We start from the raw sequence: 19,993 nt of genomic DNA, 5'->3' as shown, positions 1-19,993 counted from the left end.
AGCCCCCCTGGAGCAGTGCCCAGCTGTGCTGCCACCGCTGGGAAGATGCCGGGGGGGGGGGGGGGGGGGCTGGCCCCCTGTGCCAAGCAGGAAGGAGCTGGCACAGCGATTTCAGAGCAGTACCTGCTTCAGAGCGGGGTGCAAAGGCTGTGTGGCCACCCCCGGGCAAGCCTCTGCCAGCCGTGCCACCTCCTGCACAGGGTGTGAGGGCCGCGGGGGCAGGGGCTGAACCCTTTGGGCTCATCTCTGCTGGGACGATTTGCAGGGCCAGGGGCCTTCTGCTGCCCGGCTGTGGGGTGCTGGAGGGAAACAGCAAGGGGAGAGCAAACTCGGATGCCCAGCACCCCTGGCACCCCCCTGCCGCCCACTTGAGGGGCTTCGAGGGCACCTGCAGGGCCTGGCTGCGGGCAGCAGCAGAAGGAGGGAGAACAAAGAGGCCTCCCTCTCTCTCTCCCTCCCTGCCTGCCTCCCTCCCCCAGAGCAGGGGAAGGCTGGGGCAGGGGCAAGCCATGCGGGCAGGGAAGGTTTGCCTCCCGCTGGGCAGCCGAAGCTCACCGGGCTGGAAGCAGCCAGCGGCCCCCCCGGCTGCCAGCCACGCGGGGAGGGCATCGTGGGGCTGCCAAAGGATGCCCAGGGCACCCTTCCTCGCCCCTCAGGGAGCCCCTGGTGGATGCCAAAGCAGAAAATGCCCACGGGGCAGAAGGGCAGAGCTCACCTTGTGCTGTGCCCAGCCCTGTGCCCATCAGAGCAGTTCGGTGCCAGGCTGGAGCTGCCCTGATGGGCACAGCTGTGTTGCTGCTGGCATCAATGGCTTGAGTACCCATAAACTGGGTACCCACACACTGGGTTGAGTACCAGGAGGATTTTGCCGTCCCTCTGGCACCCACAGCAGAGGCAGACACTACCCCGTGTGGCACCCCGCTGCCAAATGCCATCCTCAGGTGCCAGTTTGAAACAGCAAAGGTCAAACCGATCTCCTGAGTCCTGCCAACAGCCTCCCGCCAGGGAAACAAATCATCCGTTCCTCCTCTTCCCACAAGTCATCAGTCCCTCCTCTTCCCTTTGTTAGGGAAGGTGGAAGGGACAGGTCCAGCCCTGCCAGATGCCCCTCCAGCCTGCCCGCCCTGTGCCAGCCCCAGCCGCGCAGCGGCTCAGCTCCCCCTGCCTGCGGCGCCCGGGCAGGGAGCTTGGTTCAGCCCGCAGGGGCAGCCCGAGGGGCCCAAAGGAGGCTGGGGGCGTGCGGGGAGGGCCGGGGGGAAGGGGCAGGGGAGGCGGGCGATCAATAGGCAATCAAGGGAGGCCGAGCCGATCATTTGGCTGCGCGGCCAAAAGTTGTATTTCATCGGAGGTGGGAAAGGCGCTGGAGGAGCTCAGGCTCCCGGCGGGATCAATCTGCATCCCTCGGAACGGCTCCCGGGAGCGGCGGGGGGGGGAAGCAGCAGGCTCGGGGGATGCTCTCTGGGCAGGGGCTGGGGTGCCTGGCTCCAGGGGCACCTCCCGACCTCAGCTCTCCCGGGAGAGGGGAAGGAAAAGGGAGAAAGGGAAAGGAAGAGGGAAAGGGAGAAGAGGAGGGAAAGAGGGAAAGAAGGAAGACAGCAGGGGGAGGAAAAGAAGGAAAGGACAAGAAAGGTTAGAAGGGAAAGGGAGAAGAGGAGGGAAAGAGGGAAAGAAGGAAGACAGCAGGGGGAGGAAAAGAAGGAAAGGACAAGAAAGGTTAGAAGGGAAAGGAAGAAGAAAGAGAGGGGAAGAAAAGGAGGAAGGGAAGAAGACACCAGGGGAAAGAAAAGGGAGAAGAAAAGGAAATGAAATGAAAAGAAGGAAAGAAGGTAGAGAGGAAGAGGAGGAGGACAGCAGGGGGAGGAGAAGGAAGAAAAGGAAGAAGAAAAGGAAAAGGGGGGAAGGATGTAAAAGGGGTGGGGGGAAGGACACCAGAAGAAGGAAAAGGAAGAAAAGGAAAAGTGAGAAGGAAGAAAAGGCGGTAAAGAGGCAAAGGAGGATGGCAGGGAAGGAAAAGGGACAAGAAGAGGAAGAGGAAGAAAAGGAGGTCAAGGAGGTTAGAGGGGAGCAGGAGGACGCCAGCGGCGCATCTGCAGCCGCCGGCTCCGGTGGGCTCTGCCCAGCCGCTGCCCTCCCCTGCTGCCCGCCGCGGCCGGGCTGCCCTCAGCCCCCTGCTCCCCAGACCAACTGCAACTTTTGCCTTCCTGCGGCAGGGACAAAAAGATTTCACGCACAACTTGCCCGGAACAAAGGCACCTCACGCCGGGCTCCGCTTGGGCTTCTCCCTTCCTTTCTTCTTCTCCAGCACAGCTGACAGGGGCAGGGGGAGCTGGGTGCGGGGGGGGGGGAGTTGTGTCGTTTGAAACCGGCTTGGGGAGTGGTGAAGAGCAGCCTGGAGGGTGCCCGGAGCTCGGGGAGCCTTGGGGAGCCCTGGCGGAAAGCTGCAGGGCAGCGGGGGGCTGCCGCACACAGCCTGCTTGGGAGGAGACTCTGGGTGTCCTGGTGCCCTCCCTCTGGGTCCTACCCTGGTGCCCTGCCCTGCTGCCAGGAGGCCTCCCCTGGTGCCCTCCCCTGGTGCCCTGCCCTGGGTCCTACCCTGGTGCCCTACTCAGTCCTGGCCAGCACCCAGCTCCACGCTGCCCGCAGCACCCACAGCCCTCCTTCTTCCCTGTGCCAGGCCCAGGATGCACTCTGGCTACCCCAAAAATGCCCTTTCCGCCCCTTTCCCCCAGTGCCTTGGTGGAAGGGCACGGGGAGGTGGCACCTTGAGAAGCACAGAGATGGTTATCAGGGCTGAGGTAGGGCTGGCATCAACCACCAGGCTCTGCCCTACTGATCAGAGCCGAGGGGAGGGGGAGAGCAGAGGGAACTGCCCTGCTGGGAGTGGCTGCACGGCCTGGCACAGCGTGGCACAGCGTGGCACAGCACGGCCCAACAGCCAGGCACAGCATGGTATGACATGGCACAGCTGGCACCAGCTGCATGGCGCAGCCTGACACTGTCAGGCACAGCATGGAACATTCTGGTTCAGGCTGGCACGGTGTGCACCAGTCCAGCACTGCCTGGCTGGCACGGGTGCCCAGCACAGGGGCTGCTGGAGTAGTCAGATCCATGCTTGCCGGCTCCGTGCCAGGGGCTCCTGTCCCCGGGGCTCCTGCTCCCCTCGGCACCCCCCAGTGGGCAGGACGGCGGCGGCACCCCCCAGCAGCAGTGGCATCCCAAGGGACAGGGCACTCGGGGGGCACTTCGCAGCCGCCAGGTGGGCACAGCTTGGAGCAAAGCTGGAGACGTGCTGGGCTGGCACTGGGGATGGTAGCTGCCAGCTGCCGATCGATGCCCTGCAGTCGCTCAGCCGATGGCTTTGGCAAGGGCAGAGCCATGGAATCCTGGAATCCTGGAACACGGAATCCTGGAATGCTTTAGGTTGGAAGAGGCCTCTCAGGTCGTGGAGTCCAAGCACCAACCTGGCACTGCCAAGCCCAAGCTCGCTGTGAGGGTGCCAGGTTGTGCCCTCGGGGATGCGGGGCAGGGCTCCACCGGGACCCAGGGCTCGCCAGCTCCGCGCAAAGGCTGCATCCCGGCGGCGGGCAGAGTGGCACCGGCACTGGCACCAGCACCGGTACCGCTCCGGGACTCGGCGCGGCGCCGTTCGAGGCCGGGCTTAAGGGGACCGAGGAGGCTGAGACCGGAGGGGACGCGAGAAGCGCCACCGAGAGGTCACGGAAAGCTGAGCCACCGGAGGGGACGGAGAAGTCTGAGGAGCATCAGGGGGCTGCGGCACCGGAGGGGAGTGGAGGGGACCGAAGAGCCCGGGTGGGGTGACGGAGGCTGAGGCACCGGAAAGCACCAGGGCTGGCGGGGCGCCCGGGGCCCCGGCGGATCCCCGGGGCGGTTGTGGCGGCTGCCCGGGGCGGCGGCGTAGCCGAGAAGCCACGGCCAGCCCCGCGCCGTTACAAAAGGCTGCGGCACCTTTAAGGCTCGGCCGCCGCCGCCGCCCCGCCCGTTGCCGCCCGCCATTGGCGCAGGCCCGGCCCGGGGCGGGCGGAGCGGGCGGGCAGCTCCCTCCCGCGGGCCGCAGACGGCGGCGGCGGCGGCGAGGCGCGGACATGGCGCGGGGCCGGCGCGGGCCCGGCTGAGCGGGTGCTGCCCGCGGGCCCGGCGGAGCGGCGGCATCGGGCGGCAGCATCACCCCCGGGTCCCGGCGCGGCCGCCGCCGCCATCCCCCCCCCCTCCCCGCCCGCCCGCCCGGCCGCCCGATGAGCGACTGAGCTGCGGGGCGCTCCGCCCGTCCATGCCCCGCTGCCATGAACCCCGAGCTGGCGATGGAGCCGCTGGGCAGCCTGCACGGAGCGGCCGGCCATGAGCCCGAGCTGATGGGCAGCCCCAGCCCGCACCACGCCGGGCACGGCGGCGCCGGGCCGCTCCGGGTGCCCCCGCCGCCGCCGCCGCCGCCGCCGCCGCACCAGGAGCTGCCCCCCGCCGCCGCCGCCCGGCCGGCCATGGTGCCCAGCATGGCCTCGCTGCTGGACGGCGCCGCCGAGTACCGGCCCGAGCTCTCCGTGCCGCTGCACCACGCCATCAGCGTGCCCTGCGAGTCCTCGCCGCCCGGCGTGGGCATCAGCGGCACCTACACCACCCTGACGCCGCTCCAGCCCCTGCCGCCCATCTCCACCGTCTCCGACAAGTTCCACCACCCGCACCACCACCCGCACGCCCACCCGCACGCCCACCCGCACCACCACCACCACCAGCGCCTCTCGGGCAACGTCGGCGGCGGCTTCGCCCTGATGCGGGACGAGCGCGGGCTGCCGGCTGTCAACAACCTGTACGGCCCCTACAAGGAGATGCCGCCCGTGGGGCAGAGCCTCTCGCCGCTGGGCAACGGGCTGGGCCCGCTGCACGGCGCCCAGCAGGGCCTGCACGGCTACGGGCCGCCGGGCCACGACAAGATGCTGAGCCCCAACTTCGAGGCCCACGCGGCCATGCTGGCACGGGGGGAGCAGCACCTCTCCCGCGGGCTGGGCACCCCTCCGGCCATGCTGCCCGCGCTCAACGGGATGCCCCCGGGCCACCCGCCGCCGCCACACGGGCCCCCGCTGCCCGCCGGCCGCGACCGGCCGCCTTCCTCCTCCTCTTCGTCGGGCTGCGGGCCGGCGGGGAGCGGCTCGGGGCAGCTGGAGGAGATCAACACCAAGGAGGTGGCGCAGCGCATCACGGCCGAGCTGAAGCGCTACAGCATCCCCCAGGCCATCTTCGCCCAGCGGGTGCTGTGCCGCTCCCAGGGCACCCTCTCGGACTTGCTGCGGAACCCCAAGCCCTGGAGCAAGCTCAAGTCCGGCCGGGAGACCTTCCGCAGGATGTGGAAGTGGCTGCAGGAGCCTGAGTTCCAGAGGATGTCGGCCCTACGCCTGGCAGGTAGGGGCGGGCAGGTGCCCAGCGGGCGGCGGGCAGGGCACCGACACACTCCGGGGAGCCGAGCGTGGCTCCGCAGGGCTCCCGCCCACCGCTACCGGGCCCGGCTCGGCGGCCTCCCCTTTCTGCCGGGCTTGGGGAAAAGGACCGGGAGCCGGCCTGTCCCCCTCCTCCCCCGGCTCCCGGGGCTCGGCGGGGCTCGGCGGAGCTGGAAGCTGGCGGAGGGCCGCTGCGAGGCCGCCTGCATCCCGCCGCCGGCGGGGCCGCGGGGCCGGGGCTGCTCTCCGGTACCGGGTGCTGAAAGGGCTCCGTGCGCTCACGGCGAGCATCCTTCAAACCGCTCCCGGGCGCACCGGCACAGACCGAGCGCCGGCGGCGGGCGCGGACCGGGGCTGCGGGGCAGGCGGGGCCGGGTAGAGTGGCCGGGGGGGAGTCGGCATCCCCGCACTGCTCCGCGCACCCCGCACGGCTCCGCGCACCCCCGGGCCTGGCCGCATTGTCCCGCGGAGCGCGCTCGGGCGCCCTCTGGTGGGGACGGAGGGCGTCGCAGCCCCCATTGTTCTGCGGGGGTCAGCGCGGGGCGGGCAGCGACCCCCAGCAGCGCCCCTACCCAGCTGGGGGCTTCGGGGAGAGGGGCAGCGACACTCCCACCCCGGCAGCGTCCGCGTCGCAGCGCATGGGAGGAACCCGGGGCGGGTCCGGACAGCGCTGGGGCAGCCCGGGGGGGTGCAGGCTCTGGAAGACCCTGCGAAATCCCTTCCCACGGTGCGCGCTCTCGGCGCGCAGCTCCGCGTTCAGCAGCGCTCGGTCCTACGGTCCCGCATGGGACCGGGCCGGTCGCGCATCCCCTGCGGGGATCCGGTGACCGGGAGGGCTGGGAGGCGGCAGGCACACGCGTGACAGCGGCATGCCCCCCAGCTCCGGTTGGCACCCGGGAGCGGCCGTATCGCGACTGCTCCCGACCCTGCTGCGCTGCTGCGGAGCCTGGCGGGCACAAACGGGCTGCCCCGAGCCCCGCATCCTGCCTGCGGGGAGCGGGGGGGTCCCGGCGGCTCCTCCCGGAGCCCCGCGGCTGTACCGCCTGGTTCTGCCGCGTTGGGAATCCCGCACAGGGATGGGGCAGAGCTTTGCGGGGGGTTCCGGCGGGCTCTCGACTCTCCTTCACCTGAGCCAGGGGCACGGGTGCGATTTGGAGGGGAGGGGGATGTCTGCATCCCCCCCCAAGCCCTCCAGCTCCCGCCTTGTCCTGCGGGATTCCCTCTGCCGCGGCAGGCGTGTGCGGGACGCGGTGGGATGTGGCAGAGCGGGAGGGCGAGGAGCCGTGATCTGGGGGTGTCCCTGTTTGACAGCCTGGAGATGCTGTGGATCTGACAGCCGCCGGCCTGGGGGCTCCAGGGGGCTCCTCCTGGGGTTTGTTCAAGATGAAGGAGACTTTGCAGGGCCACCGTGATCGCGCCGAGGGCTCTGCAGCCCCTTCCAGAGCCTGGCACGGGAGCAGGAGGGCTTAGGGCAAGGGCTGCTAGTGCGTTTGGCTCTGGGGGGGACTCCAAACCGGTCCTGTCCTTCCCAACCCTCCTTGGTTATCCGGCAGCCCGGATTTTCATCCAGGTGAAGGTCTGTGAGGGAGGAAAGGGTTTGTCTGCAGGAGGGACAGAATCCCAGCGCGGTGAGGGCTGGGAAGGACCTCTGGAGATCCTCCAGCCCAGCCCAGAGGCTGACCCAGAGCGGGCTGCATCCAGGCAGCTCTGGAATCCCTCCAGGGGAGGAGGAATGGTCTGGGTGGGTTATTTTTTTTCGCACGTGGTGATGTCGCCTCCTCAACCCAAACGTGTATCTGGAGAGGGAAATCAATGCAGATAATGTTGAGAAGATTAAAAGAGCATTAATGCTGGCAGCAGCAGCATAAACGCCCGGGCCCGGCTCGCATTGATCTGGAACCTGAGACGCCTCCTTTCCAGTAATGCTGGTGGTGCTTTTCCTTCCCAGCACCACTCGGGCCTGGGGGTTCCCCGTGGAGACCCAGAGACAGGGCAGAGTGGTGGTTGTGCTTCCAGGGGACGTGAAGCTGCCCCGAGCTGGCCGGAGCCGGGAGGAGGCTTCTGGACGGAGGCTTCTCGCACCGAGCGAAAGGCAGCTCCTGGCTCTGCATCCTCCCGGGCACCTGCTCCCCAGAAGCAGCTGGGGAGCCCCTCGGGGTGGCCCCAAAGCAGCGGCGGCTCTGAGCAGGAGCTTCCCCGGACCCCCCACCCACGGAAGGGGCCCTGGTGAATCTGTGGCCCCGTCGGGCAGGCCCTGAATTTCTGCCGGGGCGAAAAATCTTCAGGCTCTATAGGAATGGGAAGAGATTGATCCGGGCAAGGAGCTCAGAGGGTCCCGGCAGAGCGCCGAGCCCCGGGGCCGTTACCAGCCCGTTGCTGCCCGGTAATGGCGGGAGCAAAGCGCTTCAGGCGGCTCCGTGCCGGGCCCTCTGCTAAGCCACTGGGCTCAGGCTGGTCCAGAGCTGCCGGCTGCAGTCCCCCGGGTGTGTTCCGAGTGTGCAGTGGCTCCCAGGTGTGTCCCCCCCCGAGGTGCCGGTGAGCACGGCGGGGCTCGGCGGGGCCATCCCGGTCCCGCCGCTGTTCTCGGTGCTTTTCCGGGCCGGTCAGCAAATCGCTGCTTGTTTGCACTTCCCGCTCGCTGGATCACCTTATCGATGATTAAACATTTTTCTCCCCGAACCCCATCAATGATTCATTTCTGCAAAACGCTGACCTCGCCCTGCCTGCAGCTCGGGGGGGAGCGGGGGGGCGGCTGGGCCAACCCCACTGCCTCTGGCCTGCGCTCGCCCCAGCTCCTGGGAGCTTCTCTCTCCCCCAGAGGGTCTCTCTCTCTCCCTCTGAGGGTCTCTATTCCCACGAGGGTCTCCGTCTCCCCACCTCCGGGGAGTCCCTCCCCGTTTCCCCCTCTTTCCCCGCCGTGACCGCTGCCTGCCCTGGGTTGAGGGTCTCGCCATGCAGCGAGGGTCGCGGAGCTTCTGCGCTCTCGGGAGCAGACCGGCTTCGGGCTTCCCTTCCCGGGGGAAGGGCGGGAAGGGCCCCGGGAGCGGCGGCGGCGGCGACCCCGTCAGCACCAGGGACAGAGGCGCCGGCAGCGCCGAGGGGAGATGAGGGCGATGGAGGGGAGATGAGGGCGGTGGAGGGGAGATGAGTGCGGTGGAGGGGAGATGAAGGCGATGGAGGGGAGATGAGGGCGGTGGAGGGGAGATGAGGGTGGTGGAGGGGAGATGAGGGTGGTGGAGAGGAGATGAGGGTGGTGGAGAGGAGATGAAGGCGATGGAGGGGAGATGAAGGCGGTGGAGGGGAGATGAGGGCGGTGGAGGGGAGATGAGGGTGGTGGAGAGGAGATGAAGGCGATGGAGGGGAGATGAAGGCGATGGAGGGGAGATGATGGCGGTGGAGGGGATAGGGGGGGAGGAAGGCGAGCAGAAGAGGGAAGGAGGGCACCAGGAGGGCAGAGAGGACACGGCAAAGGGGGGCAGAGGTGAGCAGCAGAGGGGCGAGAGCCTGATGCCGGCGGGGGCTGATGGACCGCAGTGGGGGCACAGGGAGGGGCAGAGGTTGGTGGCACCGCAGCCCACCAAGAGGCAACGGACTCCACCTCGCTCCTCAGCCTTCCATTGTAGCTGTCCGTCCGTCTGTCCTCTGCCTGGCCGTGCCCTTCCTAATGCTGCTTTTCTGCGGCCTTTTTGAGGCCGCTCGGTGTCTGCAGCTGCGGCTAAAAATGAAGGGATAATAACAGCGGCATCCAGTGTGGTGTCTATATATAAAACCGACTCCTTAGCGCGAAACTAAATATACAGGCAGAGAGAGATCCTCTGAGAGGTGCTTAGCAGCTTGAGATATTAGCGCTCTCCTCAGCTATAGATCCGCGGCTGCACATTCCACGTGGCACACCGTGCTGCCGCCGGAGAGATGCTGCTGCTCGGGCAGCCGCCCGCGGAGAGAAGCTCCTGCCCTGTCTTCTCCTTCCCTCTCAGCCCCGCAGCCATCTGAATGCCCTGTTGGGGAAGCAAAGGTTTGTCTCCGTTCCTTGATGGGTTGATAAAGAGCACTCTGAGCGCTTCTGTAGGTCGCCAGCTTTTCCTCCCCTCTCCTCCTGTTAAGGAGCAATTAGTCAATCAACGGGAGCTGCTCAGCCGCAGCTTTCCCAGCCTCTCCTCTGCTTTCTAATCAGATTGTTCTCAGCATCTCCTTTCTCCCTAGCAGCTCTCGGCTGTCACCCTGAAATGTCCCAAACTCGAACTCCCCAGCCGCCGGGGTCCGTTCGTGGTGAGGAGCACACCCCTGCCACAAGGCTTCTCTCCCAGGAGCCGATGCTGTGTCTTCCCTCGCTCGTTTTGGGGCTGTTTGAACGCAGCAGGTGCCCCCCTCCCCCTCTTGCCCACCCTTCTGCCTCCCCCCTTGGATTATTCACAGAACCTTGGCCTGGACCTCCCTGCCAGCCAGCAGCTGCAGGTGGCTTTGTCATCCCTGCCGGTTAGCCACCTCTGCGAGGTGACAGACTCCCTGCCGGCAGCCCGGGGGGGAGCGGCAGACTCCTCGCCTCAGAGGAGCTCCCCCTCGGCTACCTTCCGAGCGGAGCAGGGCCTGGAGAGTAAAGCCAAGAGGGGAAGCAGAGGGCTGAGAGACATCTCCTGTGCCGCCAGCCTGCCCCATCCTTCAGGCCCCTCCAGTGCTGGGCATTTCTCTGGCAGGCTTTGCAGGTACCACCCAACCAAACCCCTCCTGGTTGGCCTTAATCTCCCTTTTTGTCTCTTAAATCCTTTGCTTCTCATCTCGTCCCCGCTAGACACGGCAAGGAAAAATTGCCTCCCTTGCTCCTGGCAGCAATCTGTTTGTGTTTAAGGCTCCTGTCTTGTCTCCAGAGAGAGCCTCCTCATACTTTCTGGAGAGGAATATGCAGAGGGAGCATTTTATGGATGATGCCTCTCTTCTGCCGAGGCACGAGGTTCTGGATCCAGCCCCATCAATCCCGCGGGAGAGGCTCTCTGATTTATGGAGCCCTGGGCGCTTTGGTGTCCTCTCTCTGTGTCTCTGTGCAGGCAGAAGTCAGGCAGAGCAGCCTGGTCTCGGAGAGGCTCAGTGACAGCAGCCAGCTGGCTGATGGCAGCAGCAGCGCAAGCAGAAAGGAGAAGGCAGCGTTTGGGGCTTGTCTGGGGGGGCTCAGCTATAAACCCAAGGCACTCCCCTCAAACAAGGAGGCGGGGGGGGGGGGGGGACTGAAGGCACTGGCAACCTCTGCACAAAGGAATGAGCAGGCAAGCGAGAGAGGCTGGCAGCTGCCCAGGACACAAATTGTCTGCCAGACCAAAATATCTCTCAGTAAGCAGGGAACATATTTATGAGGAGTGCTGATTTTCCAGCAGCTCTCAGCTCGCCCTAATGGGCAGCAGGGGGGGAAGGGGGGCCGGCCCGGCTTTGGCAGGGGGGAGGAAGAGCAGGGGGAAGTCTTAAGTCTTCCTCGGATTGCTGCCCGTGCACCTCCTCCCTTTTCCTTCCCCTGCCTGCCTCTCGTGCTCGGTGCTGTGCCAGGCGAGGACGCCGCTGCTCTTCCTCCGGCTGCGCCCCCCGGCAGCCCCCGGCGCGGGGAAGAGGCTCCCCCGGCTCAGGTGTCCCCTCCTGGAGCTGCTGCTCCTCTGTCCTCCTGGCGCCTCTGCTGCCGAGTTGTCCCTCCATGGTGCTGGGACCCTCGCCTGCGAGCCGCCGTGCTGGTGCTGGGGGCAAGGACAGGACAGGACCCGGCTGAAGTTACACAGAGCCACAGAACGTTAGGGGCTGGAAGTGACCTCCGAAGCTCCTCCAGTCCAAGCGCCCTGCCAGAGCAGGAGCACCTAGAGCAGATCACACAGGAACACAGCCAGGCAGCTCTTGAGTATCTCCAGAGAGGGAGACTCCACAGCCCCCCTGGGCAGCCTGCTCCAGGCCTCTGCCACCCTCACAGGGAAAACATTCTTCCTCCTGTTTCCATGGCACTTCCTCTGCCTCAGCTTCCCCCACTGGCCCTGGTGCTGGCATTGGGCATCCCTGAGCCCCTGGCAGGAGGGGCATGGAAAGCTGATGGCATGGCAAGCAGCTGCCTCGCCCCCAGCCCTGCCCTGGTGTCCAGCTGCGGTGCCAGCAGAGCTGGAGGAGCCAGGAGGGCAGCCCAGGCCTGACTTACCCAGATGAAAGTCAGCAGAGTTTGGCTCCTGCCCTCCTCAGGGCTCCCTGTCAGCAGCAGCCCTCCCCAGGAAATGGCCATTTCCTGCCTTCTCCCGGGAGGCAGAATTCCTGGCAGCAGCTGGCTCCGGAGGCACACAGCAAGGACTCAGCAGCTCCTCGCAGGAGGGCCCTGGGGACCGCGCTCGGCGCTCTGAAGTGTGAGGTGCTGGGAGGGAGCTGCAGCCTGGCGGCAGGGGCGGTAGTGCCATGGCTGTGGGGAAGCTGCTGGGTGCCAGGGGCAGAAAGCAAGGGCAGGCAGTTCGGATTGCAGCCCACTCAGAGCTGCCAGGCTCCTGGGCAGGGCCTGCTCTGCCCCCTCAGCCTTACAGCTGCCTGCAGGGCTGGCACTGGGGGCTTCTGCTGGGGCATCACTGCAGCCGCTGCCACAGCACTGGCTGAGGGCAGGGTTTGGTGCCAGCTCTGCCCAGGGGAATTTAAGTCCTGGGAGCAGAGAAGTGGAAACTGTTTGGGGATTCGAAAGGGAGAGGCTCCAGAAGGAGAGGCAAATGAATCCCGTGGTGAAGGGCTGCCACATGCAGCCTGCAGGCGCTGGCTGTGCCTGGGAACCTCACTGCTGCTGCTGGGGGTGCCAGGGTGGGGGCTGCAGGCACTGCCCATCGAAGCTGGGAATGCAGCTGCTGGCAGCCGGACCAGCAGGAGCCTGCTTTGGCACCTGGAGGAGGCTGGTGCAGCTGTGCAGGGGGGGGTGTCTGTCTGTCTGTCTGTCTCTGCAGCCCCACCACTGCGTGGGGGCTGGTGACAGCCCTTGGTGGGCAGGAAGGTCTCCCAAGGGCCTGCCCTGCAACAAGGCTGCAACAGGAGCTGGGTGGTGACCCCAGCAGCCTCCCCCGGACCCGAGCGTTCCCCAACACCCCCGGGAGAGCAGCCTGCCAGAAACGGGCTCTGCTCCTTCGGCAGCTGCCGGGGGAGGGGAAGGGGAGGCTGGGGGCTGGGTGCCTCGGCCACAGGAGAGGCCCTGGGGGGCTGCGGGGCAGGGCTGGCTTGGGCGGGCGGCTGGAGCTCGGCGAGCAGGGGGAGGCTGCAGCTGCGCAGGCTGCCGCTGCCTCTCGCCCCGGAGTGCAATAAATTGGCCCTCGCCCATCCATTATTTATTGCTGGGTATTAATGATGGGAGTATATCACAGAGGTACTTAGAGGCCCCTGTCAGCGAGCCTGCACGCAGAGGGGGGAGCAGCACGGCGCGGGGGGACACACAGCCCCTGCCCCCCGCAATTTACAGCCCCAGCCCAGCCACCCAGCAGCTTTACAGGAGGTGGGACACGAACGGCCTGAGACCTGCTGCCTGCCAGGGAGAAATGAGGCAGAGCCGAGGCCCCAGGCCCCTTCAGCTTCTCTCCTCGAGGAGCTGGGCCCGGCAAAGCTGGGCCCTCCGTGCCAGGATTCAAAGGGGCAGAGCCAGGCTGAGCCCCGGCAGGGAAGCCTGCTCCTGGCAGCACCCAGCCAGGCCCTGTGCCTGCCCCTGGGAGCACTGTGGGAATCCCTGCGTGGGATCGCGGTGCAGGGAAGGTCTTGCTGGTCCGGAGGGGTTGGGCTGGGGTCTCCTCTAGTAACAGGAGGTCTGCTCTGGGGGGACACGGTCCTTGGCAGCCACAGAACCCTCCAACTGCTGAGGCTGCAAGGGACCTGTGAGATCAGTAAGCCCAGCCTGGAGCTCACACACACACACACGCACACACACACACACACACGCACACACACACACTGCTAGGCGGCCACTAAACCACCTAAACCACGTCCCTGGACACCACGTCCCTGGGCACCACATCCCTGGGCACCACATCCCTGGGCACCACATCCCTGGGCACCACGTCCCTGGGCACCACATCCCTGGGCACCACATCCCTGGGCACCACACCCATGGAGCTTCTAAACCCCTCCAGGCAGGGTCCCCGGGCAGCCTGCCCCGGTGCCCGAGGAGCCTTGCAGGGTGGGGATCGTTCCTGATGCCCAAGCTGCCCCTGCCCTGGCACAGCTGGCGGCCGGCTCCTGCCCCGTGCTTGCCCAGTGCCTGGCACGCAGGGGCCCGCAGCTGGCAGGGCAGGGCAGGGCCGGGCAGGCGAGGAGGCGATGATTTGCATCTCCCCTCGTTACATAACGATCCTGTACACAGCGGAGTACTTAACCTAATTTGTATCGATCCGGGGGGCTGCCATTCGCGCATACTTAATTCCGAGAGGTAATCAAATGGATTGGCCAAGCCTCCTCCGGAGGAGCTGGCAGCGGCGCCGCCGAGCCCCGCGGCTGCCTCGGCCTTGGGCAACCCTTCCCACGGCCGCTTCCTTACCCCGGGCCTCCCCGGCACGGTCGGATTGCCTCCCAAATCGAATTGAGGGTTGGTCTGGAGGTCCATCGGACACCTAAGTGGCTTTGGTGGGCTCTGTTCCACGCCCTGCTGGCACCGCGGGGTCCGGAGAAGGGCAAGGAAGCAGGGGAAGGGGCTGGGGAGCAGGGCTGGGGAGGAGCAGATGAGGCAGGCGTTCAGCTTGGAGAAGAGGAGGCTGAGGGGAGAGCTTTTGGATCTCTACAACTCCCTGAAAGGAGGCTGGAGCCAGGTGGGATTGGTCTCTACTCCTAAGGACAAGCAGCAGGACAAAAAGAAGCAGCCTCAGGTTGCACCAGGGGAGCTGGAAACGAGGAACAGCCTCTTCCCCAGAAGGGCTGTCAAGGGCTGGCCCAGGCTGCCCGGGGCAGTGGTGGTGTCCCCAGCCCTGGAGGGGTCTCAAAGCTGGGGAGCTGAGGTTTGGTGGTGCCCTGGAGGGGTCTCAAAGCTGGGGAGCTGAGGTTTGGTGGTGCCCTGGAGGGGTCTCAAAGCTGGGGAGCTGAGGTTTGGTGGTGCCCTGGAGGGGTCTCAAAGCTGGGGAGCTGAGGTTTGGTGGTGCCCTGGAGGGGTCTCAAAGCTGGGGAGCTGAGGTTTGGTGGTGCCCTGGAGGGGTCTCAAAGCTGGGGAGCTGAGGTTTGGTGGTGCCCTGGCAGTTAAGGGTTGGACTTGGAGATCTTAAAGGTCTCTGCCAACCAAAATGATGTCTATGAGTCTGTGAGTCTGTGCTCAGTACCCACGGGTGATGGAGAGGAGCCTGTGCCCTGCCTGGCTCCTCCTGCCCTCTGCTGCTTTGGCCCAAACTCCCCTTTGCCAGGAGAGCTGGTGATTAGCTGAGAGCTTGAGTCGCTGCAGGGAACCAAATCTGGAGGGGGGGCAAGACAAAGGGAGGCTTTGTGCAGCAGGAATGGGCCAGGGAGTGTGGCCCTGAGAAGCAGCAGGCTGCTAGGGAGTGCTGCAGGGCCTCTGCTCACCCAGTGGGCTGGAAAGCAGCAGATGCCTGAGCAGGGAGCTGCATTGGCATCAGGTCCATGCCGGGGTTCTGTGTGCATGAGGAGCTGCTGGCTCTGTGTGTCCTTCCCAGCACAGAAAACCACAGGAGACGTTCATGAATGCTCCCAGCCTCCAAAGGAACCTGGTGTCAAGACTGGGAAGGGGATGGGAGGGGTCTGCAGGTCCCTCGGGGCCTGTCTCTACTCTTGGTGGTCTCCAGGCTTGGTTGGCAAAGCCCCAGGATGCTGCTAGGTGACTCCGGGCTCTGCAGCTCGGGGCCTGGCTGGGTTCTGATGGGGAAGGAGATGGCAGAGGTGCTGCTGGTGCAGATCAGGAGGCAGATGAGCCGCCAGCAGAAATGTGCAGGGGCTGGGCTGCAGCTGAAGGCGAGTGAAGCCCTCACAGAACCCAGAGCCCAGGCGCAGCGCTAGAAGCAAACTCCACCACTGGAGGGCGCACGCCGGGCCCCAGCTCTCCCGGGCAGGCTGGGCTGAGGGCTCTCCAGCGCAGCGCCATGTGGCTCCCTGCCCACGGGAGCTGTGGTGGAAGCTGTTAGGTGTGGGCAGAGGAGGGCACATTGCCCTTTTCTCTTCTGTCATCCAGCAGGGCCCCGCTGCCTGCCTCTGCACCCCCTGCCTCTGCTCCCCCTGCCTCTGCTCCCCCTGCCTCTGCTCCCCCTGCCTCCAGGAGCCAAATATTTCAGCACTGGCTTAACCTGAGGCTTGCAAAGCTGCTGATCAAAAATCGATGGAGTGCTTTGCATATGCAGAGCTGAGCAGCCGAGCAGCTGAGCAGCTGTGACGTGCCCGGAGAGGAGCCTCGTTAGCAGGGGAAGTGCTGAGGGACTGGGCTGCTGCCCCTTGGCTCCTGTCCCCCCCCTCCTGCACTCACCCTGGGGCTTTGCTTTTCCTTCTGAGCAATCTTTCACCCTCCGTGGAAGCAACAGTTTTAAACATCCCCTTGGCTCTGGGTGCAGGAGCTGAAGCCAACCTGTCCTTCCCTGGGCCCATCCCACTGCTCCCAGCACCCTTCACAGCAGTGGGTTCCACTTGGAGGGGGGCAGTGCTGGGCCTGTCCCTGAGCTCTTTCTGACTTGCTGCTGTGCAAAGGCAATCACAGAATGCCAGCTCGGAAGGGACCCCAAGGATCATCACTTCTGGGTGGTGGCAGCCTGCAATGAGCCAGCCCAGCACCCTGTCAGGCTGAGAGGATCAGATCAGTCTCCTTGCCCAGCTGTGCCTCTCTCCTTGCCCAGCTGTGCCTCTCTCCTTGCCCAGTTGTGCCTGTCTCCTTGCCCAGCTGTGCCTCTCTCCCTGTCCAGTTGTGTGCCTCTCTCCTTGCCCACTTGTGTGTCTCTCTCCTTGCCCACTTGTGTGCCTCTCTCCTTGCCCAGCTGTGCCTCTCTCCCTGTCCAGTTGTGTGCCTCTCTCCTTGCCCAGTTGTGCCTGTCTCCTTGCCCAGTTGTGTGCCTCTCTCCTTGCCCAGTTGTGCCTCTCTCCCTGCCCAATTGTGCCTCCCTCTCCTTGCCCACTTGTGTGCCTCTCTCCTTGCCCAGTTGTGCCTGTCTCCTTGCCCAGTTGTGTGCCTCTCTCCTTGCCCAGTTGTGCCTCTCTCCTTGCCCAGCTGTGTGCCTCTCTCCTTGCCCAGTTGTGCCTCTCTCCTCGCCCACTTGTGTGCCTCTCTCCTTGCCCAGTTGTGCCTGTCTCCTTGCCCAGCTGTGCCTCTCTCCCTGCCCAATTGTGCCTCCCTCTCCTTGCCCACTTGTGTGCCTCTCTCCTTGCCCAGCTGTGCCTCTCTCCCTGCCCAATTGTGCCTCCCTCTCCTTGCCCACTTGTGTGCCTCTCTCCCTGTCCAGTTGTGTGCCTGTCTCCTTGCCCACTTGTGTGCCTCTCTCCTTGCCCAGCTGTGCCTCTCTCCCTGCCCACTTGTGTGCCTCTCTCCTTGCCCACTTGTGCCTCTCTCCTTGCCCAGTTGTGTGCCTCTCTCCTTGCCCACTTGTGTGTCTCTCTCCTTGCCCACTTGTGTGCCTCTCTCCTTGCCCAGCTGTGCCTCTCTCCTTGCCCAGTTGTGTGCCTCTCTCCTTGCCCACTTGTGTGCCTCTCTCCTTGCCCACCTGTGCCTCTCTCCCTGTCCAGTTGTGTGTCTCTCTCCTTGCCCACTTGTGTGCCTCTCCCCCTGTCCAGTTGTGTGCCTCTCTCCTTGCCCACTTGTGTGCCTCTCTCCTTGCCCAGCTGTGCCTCTCTCCCTGTCCAGTTGTGCCTCTCTCCTTGCCCACTTGTGTGCCTCTCTCCTTGCCCAGCTGTGCCTCTCTCCCTGTCCAGTTGTGTGCCTCTCTCCTTGCCCAGTTGTGCCTCTCTCCTTGCCCACTTGTGTGCCTCTCTCCTTGCCCAGCTGTGCCTCTCTCCCTGTCCAGTTGTGTGCCTCTCTCCTTGCCCAGTTGTTCCTCTCTCCCTGTCCAGTTGTGTGTCTCTCTCCTTGCCCAGTTGTGCCTCTCTCCTTGCCCACTTGTGTGCCTCTCTCCCTGCCCACTTGTGTGCCTCTCTCCTTGCCCAGTTGTGCCTCTCTCCTTGCCCACTTGTGTGCCTCTCTCCTTGCCCAGCTGTGCCTCTCTCCCTGCCCAATTGTGCCTCCCTCTCCTTGCCCACTTGTGTGTCTCTCTTCTTGCCAGCTGTCCATTTCCTTCTCCAGTGCAGTCCCAGCTGCAGCCCTCAGTCAGGTTGCTCTGGGGCTCATGATGGCCACTTCCCTGCCCTCCACTGCAGCTTTCCTGGAAGAGAGCTCTGGCTGCCCCCCACCCACCCTCCTGCTCTGCCGCGCCAAGGAGCAGCCTCTGCCTGTGCGCTGCCTTCGCCAGAGCAAACTGCAGGGCTGCAGGAAGGTATTTACTGAATGCATTGCAGAGCAGAGGCCCCTGCATTATTGATGACAGGCTCCCAATAACTGGAAGAGGCCATCTCTGGACATAAATTAGTGATGTTAGGAGCAGGAGGCTCTGCTGCTGGCCCGGAACCCAGCAGAACTGCGGCACGGGCGCTGGCCGCGGCCCCGGGCGCCGCCGCAGAGCTTCCACACAAGGGCCCCAAGGCTGCCTCTGCACCTCGGGCAGGCAGGGAGCTGTCAGCTGTGCAGTGTGCTCGAGGTGCAGAGAACCCAGGCTCTTCCCGAGGGATGATGCCTTTGGAGCCCTGAGCCCAGCTGCTGGCACACTGTGAGGAGCTCATGCAGGAGGATCCCTGCTGCCTGCCTGCTCCTTGGAGTCCCAGCTGCAGCCCTGGGGTATCCAGGGTGGTCCCACCCTGACCTTCCCAGGGGTTGGAAGGGGCCTCTGGAGATCATCCAAAGCAGGATCACCCAGGGCAGGTGACACAGGAGCACATCCAGACCTTGCTCCCAGAGGCAGCTCTGCTGCAGCTGCTGGCATTTAGCAGCTGAGAATGGGCGCAGGAGAGGGCTCAGAAAGAGCCACTCCAGCCAAGGCCTCCAGAACTCTGGTGAAATGTTAGCCCCTGCCCCAGCCTGAGCCGCTCAGGCTCCTGGTGGTGCCATGCTCAGCTCAGGCCTGGCTGCTGGGGAGGTTGATAGAGTTGTGGTGGAGAAGAACTTGAGAAGCTGGTGCTGGAGAAGAGGAATGAGGGCAGCAGAGCAGCCTGGCCTGGGTCAGGCAGGGCAAAGCTGGGAGGGCTTTTGCCCATCCCTCTGTGCCCACACCACCAGCACCTCTCCATCCTCTGAACATCTCCGGGGAGAGGATCTGCTGGTGTGGGTGCTAGGAGCATTCCTCCTGCCTGGGGGTGGGGGAAATGGGTGCAGAAGGGCTGGGGGTGAGACTCTGGGTGCAGAAGAGCAGGGGGTTGGAGATGGAGGCTCTCGAAGGTCCCTTCCAGCCCGAACCATTTAGTGCTTCTCTGCATCTTTGGGGCGTGGGAGCGAGCACCGGCGGCACCCCCCGGGACCCTCCGGGAGCGCGCTGGGGCGCTGCTGGCTCGGGGCGGCCGTGTCGCTGCGGGTCCTGCCGGAGGGTGGGGGCTAAGGAGCAGGCGGTGGGCACAGCCCCCCCCCCCCCCCCGCTAACCGTGGTCTCCCTGTGGCCGCCCCTCCGCAGCCTGCAAGCGCAAGGAGCAGGAGCCCAGCAAGGAGCGCAGCGGCTCGCAGAAGAAGTCCCGCCTGGTGTTCACCGACCTGCAGCGCCGCACGCTCTTCGCCATCTTCAAGGAGAACAAGAGGCCCTCCAAGGAGATGCAGATCACCATCTCCCAGCAGCTGGGGCTGGAGCTCACCACCGTCAGCAACTTCTTCATGAACGCCCGGCGCCGCAGCCTGGAGAAGTGGCAGGACGACCTCAGCTCGGGGGGCTCCTCCTCGGCCCCCAGCACCTGCACCAAGGCGTGAGGGGCAGGGCACGGCGGCGGCCAGAGCGGCACAGCGGCGGCGGAGCCCTTCGCCGGTGACCTAAAGCACAAACCCTCCTGGAATCCAACCCCCCCCCAGCCCGGCTCCGCCGGACACCTTCCCACGGCTTCTCCTCCACGATCCCACGCTCAGGACAGGTCTGACACGGAGGGGCCCTTCCTGAGCCCCAAAGAGCCCCTGAGGTGCCACGCCGAGCCCGGGCAGCCTGCCTGTGCCCAGCGTCCCCCTCCGGCAGGGCGCCGGTGCCGGCCACGCCGCCCTGCACCGAGGCTGGCACGGCCGCGGCGCAGCACAAGGTCTGCCCCCGAAGAAGCCCAGAAGCTGTTTTCGCAAACTCAGGCGCGGTTTTGTTCGGCAAAACCCCAACCCCGACCCCACCCCGAGGGGAAAGTTCAGGTTTTTCGTTTCCTTCTCTGCAGCTGAGTTTCGGCAGCGAGCGGCTGGGCGCCGGGTCAGAGGCACTCAGTGCCTGGAGTTCAAAGCATGAAGCACAACGCAGCGGCCCCAGCGGCTCCGAGCGCACAGGCACAGCCTGCAGCTTGGCACCGGCTCCGCCTTGGCACCGACCGCAGGGGCACCCCCGGGAGGAGCCAAGGCAACCCGC

At 65.5% G+C, this 19,993-nt stretch overlaps 2 protein-coding genes across 3 annotated transcripts in view; both read left to right on the top strand.

Moving 5' to 3' along the window:
* Positions 1 to 981, top strand: part of ST8SIA3 (ST8 alpha-N-acetyl-neuraminide alpha-2,8-sialyltransferase 3) — a 5,766-nt gene extending 4,785 nt beyond the window's left edge. The window contains exon 4 of the mRNA XM_068169351.1: positions 859 to 981. Within this exon, the coding sequence (XP_068025452.1) occupies positions 859 to 981 (123 nt within the window). The remainder of the gene's footprint in view (positions 1 to 858) is intronic.
* Positions 982 to 4,301: 3,320 nt separating this feature from the next.
* On the top strand, positions 4,302 to 19,765 carry ONECUT2 (one cut homeobox 2). 2 transcript variants are annotated; one of them, XM_068169341.1, is made up of 3 exons: positions 4,302 to 4,453; positions 4,508 to 5,412; positions 19,082 to 19,765. In XM_068169341.1, the coding sequence occupies exons 1-3, from the start codon at positions 4,302 to 4,304 to the stop codon at positions 19,366 to 19,368; spliced, it is 1,344 nt and encodes a 447-aa protein (XP_068025442.1). In that variant the 3' UTR covers positions 19,369 to 19,765. The 2 variants fall into 2 exon arrangements, with proteins under 2 accessions (XP_068025442.1, XP_068025441.1); XM_068169340.1 differs by having other exon boundaries at positions 4,302 to 5,412.
* Positions 19,766 to 19,993: the final 228 nt, after the last annotated feature.

Source organism: Melanerpes formicivorus, unplaced genomic scaffold (assembly GCF_026170545.1).
Source record: "Melanerpes formicivorus ecotype bairdi unplaced genomic scaffold, bMelFor1.0.p_v2 SCAF_179, whole genome shotgun sequence".
NCBI lineage: Eukaryota > Metazoa > Chordata > Aves > Piciformes > Picidae > Melanerpes > Melanerpes formicivorus.
Note: the sequence above shows the minus strand (reverse complement) of the source record. Positions and strands in the feature narration are given on the sequence as shown.